Source organism: Vulpes vulpes, chromosome 15 (assembly GCF_048418805.1).
Source record: "Vulpes vulpes isolate BD-2025 chromosome 15, VulVul3, whole genome shotgun sequence".
NCBI lineage: Eukaryota > Metazoa > Chordata > Mammalia > Carnivora > Canidae > Vulpes > Vulpes vulpes.
The window spans coordinates 37,540,692-37,552,500 of record NC_132794.1 but is presented as its reverse complement, the minus strand read 5'-3'; the positions used below and the strand labels follow the sequence as shown (position 1 = coordinate 37,552,500).

General features: G+C 34.4%; 1 protein-coding gene across 4 annotated transcripts in view; it reads right to left on the bottom strand.

Annotated features, from left to right (window-relative positions):
- The window catches only part of CADM2 (cell adhesion molecule 2), a 1,056,396-nt gene that overhangs the window by 112,879 nt on the left and 931,708 nt on the right, over nucleotides 1–11,809 (bottom strand). For all 4 annotated transcript variants that reach the window (XM_072738161.1, XM_072738162.1, XM_072738159.1 and 1 more), the window contains one exon: nucleotides 743–833. In XM_072738161.1, the coding sequence (XP_072594262.1) occupies nucleotides 743–833 (91 nt within the window). The remainder of the gene's footprint in view (nucleotides 1–742; nucleotides 834–11,809) is intronic.

Below are 11,809 nucleotides of genomic sequence, written 5' to 3'. Positions count from 1 at the left end.
ATTGGAAGCTTTTAAAAAAGTCAAATTATTTTCAGCTCAACCTAGACTATTACTACATTAGAAAGATCAAATGGCTGTCAAATAGTCTTTGAGTAATCGTATTTGGGTAATCCACTCTTGAATTTTGCATAAAATTAGATTTTCCATGAGTTTGTTGTTTATATACATGAAGGTCAGAAAGTAAAATTTTAAAGTTGAAGTGACATTAGAATCTATATATTCGAATAATGAAATTACTTTACAATTGAATATATTGAAGCATCTCACATTCACAAATTATGTCTCATGGGGGATACGTTTGAAATGTAGATGTGATTCCCCTTATTACGAAAATGATTTCCCATTTAGTCTTAAAACTTGGGGATATTTTGAGGATGCTTCAAAATTTTCAAATATTTTCATGGGTGGAGTAAGTTCAGCAATGTGTAACATCTATCAATCTTATGATATAAACACTGACTGATTCAGCCCACTTTCCTTTCAGGTTAAATATCTTACTAGAGATAAAAGGGGGAAAAAAATCACAGCTGGAAACCTTCCCAGAAACTTCACGGAGATGACAAAGTAAAAGACCAATCTTCCACAGATACTTAATGAAGACATGGTTCAGGGGATTTCTGTTCTAGAGATCATTTTGCCCACCAAGAAAAGACAAAAGCAGTGGATTTCTGAAGCTAAAGCCTAAAATCAAAGCAGTATGAGAGAAAAAGTGAAACAGTTTAGTGCTCATTAAATCACTTACAGTGGTTTTCCTTTGGATTCACAAGTCAAAATTAATGGCTGTCCTTCTTGTGGAAAAGGAGTTGATGGTATAATCTTGACTGATGGTGTATCTAGAAAAAAAATGAAAAGGAATATTAAGAAAGTTCACTAAATACACATAAAATATATATTTAATAATTGTATATCATGGTGTATGTCCAGGCTTTTTCTTAGTATTTTGCACATTTACAAGGGATTTCTTAAATATGGTGAAACCGAATATACAATTATAAGAAGCTACCACCCTATCTATGAAAAGCTAACAAAAATATATCTGAGTATCTTATGAGCAACACTGTTGTATTATTTCTGAAATCTGAATAGAAAAGTGAAATTGCAAAAAGTGGTTCAGATGAATATCAAGCATTTCATACAATTGTTTCTTCAACTATTTATAGATGGCTATGAATACTATTATGGACTGAATGCATTTATGTACATTTGAATAACAACACTATTTCTGTCGCAGGAATACCAGGACTCACAATAAAGAACTCCTAAAGAACTCAGGATCAACTATGGTTTCATAAGCATTATGAAGAATCTTTTTGAAAATGCAATAATGCAGGACTTAGCACATGTTGCTTGCTTGTTAGCAAATGTTTAAATATTTAAAATATTGCTAAAAGTTAACTTCTTGTTATATATGCTGCAATATAATTGTTATAATTGTTATTATCTTTTATTTTGTTATTTATTATTTTTTATTTTGTTATAATTTCCATTTAACAATAAAATCATCCTCGGTGAAAGAGATTTCAAAAATACTTGAAGATATTTATAACTTCCATGCCATATAATACAGTTTAATCAACAAAAACACCTATTTCATAGAAGAAATGGAAAATAAACTTAAAAAAAAAAAGTGTAAACATGCTCATTGCTTTATGAGACTTTGCTGGTCCTGGCATTGTGTGGCCACACAACATGGAATTCCAGTCCATGTGGAATCGCCTCCTACTCTTACCTGTGCATACTCAATAATAAACAAAATAGGCTCTAAATGCTCCAGATCATCACAATCATTTCCACCCTTCCCCTAGCTGTGATAGAATAACTAAACCATTCTGCAGTTAAACCCACTCTCTGATTTTGGACCAATTAAGCAAGCTTCTATCAACAATGTAATTTTCAGATTACTTTTAGATTACTTCAGGAAAATATTCAGATTTGTCATATATCAACAGTAAACCATGATTGTGTGGAACCTTATATCATACTTATAAATTATTTATAGGTTTTATTTTTTTTTTATTTTTTATTTTTTTTTAAATTTTTATTTATTTATGATAGTCATACAGAGAGAGAGAGAGAGAGAGGCAGAGACACAGGCAGAGGGAGAAGCAGGCTCCATGCACCAGGAGCCCGATGTGGGATTTGATCCCGGGTCTCCAGGATCGCGCCCTGGGCCAAAGGCAGGCGCCAAACCGCTGCGCCACCCAGGGATCCCTATAGGTTTTATTTTTAAAAAATATTTTATTTATTTATTGATGAGAGACACAGAGAGAGAGAGAGGCAGAGATACAGGCAGAGGGAGAAGCAGGCTCCATGCAGGGAGCTCGACCTGGGACTTGATCCCGGGTCTCTAGGATCACACCCTGGGCTGAAGGCAGGCGCTAAACTGCTGAGCCACCCAGGCTGCCCAATTTATAGGTTTTAAATACATTATTTTTCAATCCTTTGAGCAAGAAAACACATTCTTGATAACCAACAATAATATCCTGGTTGCAAATAGGCATTTACCATCAAATAATTTCCTTGTGAAATTACCCAAGGAAAAAAATGAAGAAATATGACACAATTCATCATACTTTTTTAATTAGTAGGAAAAAATAATTTAATAAAGGATTAAATTTTACTTCAGTAATTTTTCGATTATCACCATAACATTTATGGAATCACTTATTGACTAGGATGATTATATAATTTTTTCTTCAAAGCATAACATTTCAAAAAGTGAAGATGAAATGTCAACAATTATGCAAGATTACAAGTGTGAGCCAGAATATTCTGGAAGATGAGGTCTATTGTCTTTTGAACTTTGACCATATATGTATATAGCCAAATGTAATTTCATCCTTACAAACAAAAAGCAAGTTTCAGTTCCAGAGGAAAAAAGTTGGAGAAAAAAGATCAGAAACTGTGATTTTAGGAAAGAGAGTTGTGTCTAATTTGGGTGTCTGTGATGGTTAATTTTATGTGTCAACTTGACTATACCTTGGGGGTGACCAGACACTTGCCTAAACACCATTCTGCATATTTCAGTGGGGGTATTTTTGTAAGAGATCAATATTTTTTAAAGACTTTATTGATTGATTGATTTAGAGAGTGCAAGCAGGAGGAGAAGCAGAGGGAGAGCATCTTAAGCAGGCTCGACATCCAGCATTGAGCCTAATGCGAGGCCTAATCTCATGACGCTGATCATGACCTGAGCTGAAATCAAGAAATGGACATTTAACCCACTCCACTACCCAGGTGCCAGTGTAAGAGATCAGTGTTTAAATCAGTAGACTGAGTGAAACAGATCGTTATCCCTGATGTGGGTGAGCCTTGTCAGATGAGTTGAAGGCCTGGATAAAAAAAAAACAAACAAACACAAAAACAAACTGATCCTTCCCCAAATAGGGGAGAGTTCTTCATGTCTGATGGCCTTCATGCTAGAAGATCAGTTTTTTGTTGTTGTTGTTTCCTGTTTTGAACTCAAACTGGAACTAAATCATCAGCTCTTCTGGATCTCTAGCTGAGCAACTCAGCTTGCAGGTCTTGGGATTTATAGCCTCCATACCTGTGTGAGCCAATTCCTTATAATAAATCTCTCTTTCTATGTATACATTTTTTTAGTTTTGTTTCTTGGGAGAACCCTGACAAATACAGAAACATAACAAACAGACCCTGAGACATGTGTTTAATAGGTATGATATTAGGAAGGATTGAAAAGTGAGTCAGGAAAAGAAGGAAGTAAATAAAGAATGTTCTATTGAGCAGATTACACAGTGAGCAACTGGGATTCAATTCTGCTATGGAACTCTGAAATACAATGTGGGGCATGCCTCAGAGCTATGTTATTTGATGAGCAAGGGACAGGAGTATGTAGGGAATATTTACCAATTTTCATTAGTGTTTGATTGAGGATTACTCTGGAAGGAGGGGAAATATTATTTCCCTGGCACACTGAGTCTACTCAGTGCACAGAAATGGTGTATTCCAAAGGGATATGGGCAAGTCAGCCCTAGTATCTGCTTCAGTAAAGTGAAATATGTACAGTGGCAGGTAGCTGTTAGAACAGAGGAAAACAGAATATGGCCCAATTTCTCTTAGCTCTGCTGGGTTCTGTTTAAGCAATTTATTACAGGTGAGAATTCATATAATAAATTGTCTCCTGAAGCATGATTCAGGATTCCTTTTATATTCAAAATACAGAATTTTAATTATAAGAAAATGCTAAAGCAGATAATACGTTATACCTGTATTTCTATGGAACTTTTGGAGAGATCGCCAAATAACCTCTAGAGTAACCAAAATCAAGGGATATAATACAATGCTCTTATTTTACTTGGGAATTACTCAAAATGTTGATCAGTTTCTATGCCTATGAAGTATGTTTGCTAGGTTTAACCACCCCTCTCTGTTTTCCCTACTATCCACATGTTTCTGAGTCAACTTATATCTCTGGCTACTCTTTCTCAGGTTCTGTTCAGTTGTCCTTTTGCATTTAGTCTGTAAATACTGAAATCACCAAGAGTGGAATTCATGATCTGTTCTCACCATTATTCTGGCTGGGTCCTTTAAGCCACACCCATCTCTTCAGTTTCTACTTACTAACTAATCATTCTCAGGTTTATATCCTAGGGGCAGCTCTGTACCACAAGCTACACTTACATATACGCAGCACCCATCTGACACGTCCCCTCGCATGTCTAAAAGACAAGGTGCCTTCATTATGTCCAAAGTGAACTCAAGCCCTCCAATCCTTCCCTCCATGTTCTTCATCCAGCCATCTCTAGTCCTATAGATACTACCAGCCTCCATCCACCCTCATACACCAGACATCTCCTGTTTCCTTGTACTTCTCTCATCAATCAGTTAATCAACTCTGGTTGATCTCCATCCTGAATAGTTTTCAAATCTACTCATTTCTTACTTACAGCTCCACAATTACTTCTTTTATCTCATTTACTGCAATAGTGAGTGCCCTCTCTCTCATGTCAGTTTTTGCTCCCCTAAAATTTGACTCTTAGAACTAAAGAAAGTTGTCTTCTCAAAGCATAAATCTGATAGGGGCACCTGGGTGGCTCAGTCAGTTGAGCATCTAACTCTTGATTTCACCTCAAGTCACTATTCCACAGTCGTAAAATGGAGCCCAGGTTGAGTTCATACTGCATGTGAAGCCTGCTTGGAATTCCATCCCACTCTCTCTGCCCTTCCCATGCTCATGCTGTCTCTTTCTACAATAAATAAATAAAATCTTAAAACACACACACATACACAAACACATAAAACTGAGAAATCAATGTTCTGGTTAAAACTCTGAATGGTTAATCTTTGCTTTTAATACTAAAAGCAAAATCATTGCTGTTGCCTATAGGTCTCATGTGATCTTTACACTTCTTTACTCTCTTGCATTTTTCTTTTTAAAAGATTTTAGTTATTTATTTGAAAGATAAAGCAAGCATGAGCAGGGGGAGGGGAAAAAGCAGACTCCTCACTGAGCAGGGAGCCCAAGGTATATCTCCATCCCAGGACCCCAGGATCATGGCCTGAGCCAAAGGCAGACACTTAACCAACTGAGACACCCAGTGGCTTCTGTTGGCCATCCTGTTGTGTGAGGTGGAGAGAGTTATAGCTGAGGGTGTAGGAGGCCTAGACATGGCCCAGCCCAGTGTTTGTGGTTCTGGCTGCACTTTAGAAACACTTGTGTGTGTTTCACGACTAGCAATGTTCAGGCTTGTCCCCAGAGCCTCTGGGTCAGCTGGGGAAGAGGGTGTGGTGGGATGCCCCCTCCTTGACCACAAAGCCAAGGCGAAGACCCCTCTTCTACAGAAAATGGTATTGTGCAACAGATCATAAAGCATCCAGGCAAAAATGGAGGGGAAGAGCGAGAGAGAGACACATGGCAAGCACCAATTAATATGAATATCATGTTAATTTCCTGGATTTTGTGATATCCAGGATATTTGAGGCTTTTTGAAATTTGTAGCTTGTGATTTTATTTTCTCACTCCACAGATTCACTTTCGTACATAATTATGTGTTCTTTTTCTTAAAGAAAGACTCCCAGCATTGTTTAAGGCTTATTCCCCACAAGACTTGGATCTATCCCTTGGCTATAGGCTTACTTGGGTTCAGATAAACTTTTGGTAAGAATATTTCATAGTTCCACATCACGTGATTGCTTCTGTAATGCCGGGTGTCTCACATTTCGTGACCAAGCATTTAAGGGGGTGATGGCCATTCCTGTCCTGTGTAAATGTCCACTTTTCCCCATTGCAATTAGCAAGCAAGCAGAGAAGTAGTATGCTGTTACTCCGCACCTATTCTGTCTCCTAACTTTTCATGGAATGGCTTTAACATCCATGGACAAATCTTTCCTGAATCAGTTCTTCCACCAAGAGTTGCAAATGCTAATTTTATAATTGTTTCATTAATTTTGCCTTTATTGAATGGAATTCTTCTATGAAGAAAGCCTTCCTTCATCAATTTCACAGGTGATTTCAATGTCGACTGATCAGTTTAGAAGTATTGACTCAGTCCAACAGACCCATTTACAGGTGACAAATACTGAGATTCAGGGAGGTAAAAAGAATCTTCAATTCCCAGGATTTCTTTAAAATAATTATTTTAGTAATTAAAACTACCATGTAAATGTATTTTTCTGTACTATTTTTTTTTACATATCAAAATAAATGGAAGATTTTTTAAGAAGCGTCACAATACACAATATATAAATGATTTTATAAAATAATCTTAAATGTGTGCATTTATTAGCCTATTAATCTTTTAATTAATCAAAGTATAAATTGGAATGAGAAAGTAAATACTGCATAATCCACACATTTTTGTTGCATGCTTTTGCCAAGTTATCTATTCAGAATTATTAAAATAGGTTTTTGTTCTTGTTGTTTATATTTCTTAAGTTATTCGTAGATTTTTCATTGTAGTTCCTCATTTCAAAAGGATTGGGAGTATCTTTTTTTTTAACCAAAGTTTACTTAAGTAGTAATTCCAGGTTTGCTTTGGAAATAATCTATTTTCCAGTCTAAGTGAAATATGAGTTGCATTTCATTCTGTTCCACTTCTTCACAAAACAGAATGACATTCTTTCTTCAGTAATTTGTGGATCTGTATATTATTTTCAAATCACTAACATAATGCATTGTATTGTACCAATTAATGACAGTAAAAAAGAGGTTAGTAAAGATGCATTATTATTATGAATTTATGATAGCTTTGTCTTATGTTACTAATTTTTTAAAAAGTAACAATTTCCAGTCTGTTTTAAAATTTTTCAAGTAAATCAACTTTTACAACACCATATTTATTGAACATAATTGTTCGCATAGAATCATATATATTATATAAAATATACAATGTTTATAACATAATAACATAAAAACATACAAATGGCAAAGAACAGTAAACATTTGGTCTAAATTATTTCATTATACGGGATATATACTGTTATTATAAAACACTGCACTTAATAAAATACATGTATTTTTACATGGCTGCTTCATTCACTACATTTTGAGCATTCACAATCCAAGATCTTAACCTATTTAATAGTATGTTGTCAGATCCTACCAAAATGACTTAAATGTAAGAGTTCTTTAAATGTTGAATGAATAAGTGAATGAGTTGCTTCCTATTTCTCTCAAAATGCAAGCAAATGAGAAAGTTTTGCATAAGAATATAGAAAATAGGGATATATTCATTCGTCCACAGTTTTTCAGTGTTTACCAGACTGAAAATATGTAGCTACTTTATTTTTTTTTGTAGCTACTTTAAAAACACAATGTTTCTTTTCTAAGGCTTTTGTAGGAAAAATATCACTCTATAAAATCTATTTTTAGAATCATTAAAATGTGAAAGGAAAACACACTTTAGTTTTAAGTGTTACCTCTGACAAATTCTGGGTTTCATTTAGAAGCAAGCAAAATTACTATCAAGAGACAGATTGATGCACAAATTATTCTTTTTTTGTTCAAAATTTTAAAAGCTTTATGAACTTGGCAGTAAGGACACCTCCAGTTTTATTTGAACAAATCAGGATTTGAATCAAAGTATAGATATTGATTCAGTGAAATGGATTTTCTATATCCTTAATAAAGATTTTAGAAAGGAGAAGAGATCAGTGATGCAGCTATTAAACAACCTAATGGGCAATCTTGAACACATACACTCTTAAATTATTTAGCGTCAGGGGTTCAACATGTATACATCACTAAGGACTCTGTATGTGAATAAAAAGAAGTTTTAAATCAAATATTTTACCAATAAAAAAGAAAAGAAAACACCTTACCTCTTCCATATCAAAGAAATACGAAAGAAATTTAAGATTATATAATACAACAGCTTGTTACAGATGGTGAAAAAATTGCTCAATAAGAGAAGCAATCATAAACTAACATAAACTATTAGCTTACTGTATCATCCCGTATAATATATTGAGAGAAGAAAGGTGGTTTATAACTTAAAACAACAGTCAGTTGCATTGGCATGGACAGTCAGCCCATGGCATTATATGGATCTTTGGTTAAAAGCAAAATATTATCTTGGGCATTTTATGTGTTCATAAAAGTTATTTCTTATGAATACTCCAAAATAATTCATTTAACATTATTTTTTTAAGATTTTATTTATTTATTCATGAGAGACATAGAGAGAGAGAAAGGCAGAGACACAGGCAGAGGGAGAAGAAGGCTTCCTGTGGGGAGCCTGGTGTGGGACTCGATTCCAGGACCCCAGGATCGCACCCTGAGCTGAAGGCAGATGCTCAACCACTGAGCCACCCGGGCATCCCTCATTTAACATTTACATAGTTCTTAAAACATATGAAGCATAGTAGTATCACCCATTTTTGTCCATTATCCATTATTTTATCCATTATATTATCCATTATAATATTGTACATTATAAGATTCACACTGTAACACCTAAAGTTGATGCTAGTTAGCATCTTCATAAAGATGCTACAGAGTGTTTAGCATATTCTTAGAAAAGCAAACTCATCAGAGCAGAGATTATGTCTACCTTGTTCACCGGTCTATCCTTGGTTCTAGAATATATCCTGACCCTCAATTAAATATTTGGTGAAAAAATGAATAATAAATTTTAATAATATTTTCCAAACACTAATGTGTTTCAAAATCAAATTTATTTGTCACAACTATCTTCTAATGAAAATTAGAAGATAGAGTTACCATATATTTGGTAAATAATAGCCATTATTGTAAATATTCTGCATGTATTGGCTCATCTAACTCCCTTATACAGCATACGAGATAGGTTCTGCTGTTGACCTATTGTATAGAACATAAAAGTGAGACTCAGAGGAATCACTGACCCTAGTCACACAATCATACATCACTTATGCAGTTTGAAGCTCAATCTCCCATCTTAACTATACGTCAATAAGCCTGTGTTTCCTGTTTCCTTTGAGATGACACTAGGAATTGGTGCTTTTTGTAGTAATTTCCCTGTCTTCTTTATTTTATTTGTTTAAAGATTTTATTTATTTATTCTTGAGAGAGAGATAGAGAGAGAGAAAGGCAGAGACACAGGCAGAGGGAAGAGCAGACTCCATGCAGGGAGCCTGACATGGGACTCGATTCCAGATCTCCAGGATCATGCCCTGGGCCAAGGCAGGTCCTAAACTGCTGAGCTGCCGGGCTGGGCCTGTCCTCTATTCTTTAAAATCAACTCTTTCTCCATCTGGTTGAATTGGAAACTGGCAAAAGATTTGCTTTTATTCTATATGATCTGCAAGTTATAAAACCTATCTGGCAATGTTACTGAATTCTATGTACAAATCATCTGTCTGTCTCTTTTATTTCTTAAAAAAAAAAAAAAAAAAAAAAAAAAAAAAAACCTCTTACCTCTCCCTCTCACAATCTCTTCAACAGATGAAAATATTCTTTTGGGTGAGGGTGGTAAAAGGTGCAGATTTCCAGTTACTAGATTTTTAAATTCTAAAGATGTAATGTATAGCATGATGCCTATAGTTAACAATACCATATGTGTATTTGAAAATTGCTAGGAGAACAGATCTCAAAAGTTCTCATCACAAGATCTGGGAGACAAAGATAAATTCAGTTAGGTTATAGCTTCAACACTGGAATGGATTATTTAGGAAAAGGCATCAGAAAGGCCACTCGTTAAATATCATGACTACATTGGAAATTTTGACACTTCTGAAAGCTCAAAAACCTCTAAATCATTGAAAGGACAAAATGAAAAATCAGTACTCATTGTGTTTCTAAATATTTTTAAGTTGTTTGTGTTGTTAATCCTATTTTAAAGAAAATTTATGGGTATCCCTGGGTGGCTTGGCAGTTGAGCGCCTGCCTTTGGCCCAGGGAGTAATCCTGGAATCCCAAATTTGAGTCCCACATCGGGCTTCTGCATGGAGCCTGCTTCTCCCCCTGGCTGTGGCTCTGCCTCTCTCTCTCTCTGTCTGTCTCTCTCATGAATAAATAAATAATTTTTTTTTAAAAAGAAAATTTATTAAAGTCACCATTTATAGAATTCATCACAGGGATAAACAATGAAATGAACATATTAATCTGAAGTTGTTTATGTTTTATAAATATGTGATGGCCTAAACACTGAGTATTTATTTAACAAACATACATTAATAGACAACATATAGGTTAAGTCAAACATGATGACTTAATATAAAACTATACAACTTAGTGTGGAAATTAATATCTTATTTCATGTTCATTAACCATTTAGTAACCTATCAACTTTGGTTTGTTTTATACATTATCTAATCTTTAAAATATCCTCTTTTGGGGTGTCTAGGTCATCTGTCGGTGTTGGCTCAGGTCATGATCTCAGGTGGGGGATCAAGCCCCACGTAGGACTCCATGTTCAGCAGGGAGTCTACTTGATATTCTTGCTCTTCTGCCCCTCCCTTCATCATGCTCACTCTCTCTTTTTCTCTAAATTAAATGAATAAATCTTTTAAAAAAATAAAATGTCCCCTTTTATTGTCTTTCTGGTAAATTTGATAAAGGTCAAAATCATCATCATCATTCATTCATCATCATCATCATCATCATCATCATCATCATCACAATAACAATTTTAAAAAACTACAATAATGGTCCTTACATTTAGTGTATATTTTGAAATATGTTTAAATTGAGAAAAGCCAAATTAAAAAATAGCTACATAGTAATGGCAGACTGTATCCATGAAATTTGTCCTTTAGAATAAAAAGCTTTTATTTGCAGCTTTTATTAATGGAAAGAAATAATATTTGAAATATATTTTTGTATATACATTGCTTGATTTAATTATTACAAACAAATTAAGTAATTACATTTTCCAGATCAGGAAATTAGGTTTAGCTTGAAAGTCACTTAGGGAAGCTTGAATTCCAACCTAGTCTTAACTGAGTTCAGAATATGAACTTTAAAAAATCCAATATTGATTTTTAAGGTCACACTACATTCAAAATATATTTTCTTTAAAAGTTTCTACCTCACACCAGTGGTTGTTAATATGTATTCGGACACCAAACACTATGGTCTTATAAAAGCATGGTTCATCCCTATATGGCACAGCCTACATACTGTCTCAAAGAATGGACAGACTCTGATCATCACTTGCTCATAAGCTCCAGTGTGATCATTCTACATTTTAACCAAAACCTAAATCACAAATTCTAAAATTGCACCACAAAGAAAACTAAAAAAGGTCTAAAGAAAAGAAAAACTAAAAGGTCTTTTGAAGGACAAAATAAAACTTGCTGCAATTCTGTATAATCACTAAAATCACTAGATTTGTTTTTAAAAATATAAATTTCCCTCCTAAAAGGGTAT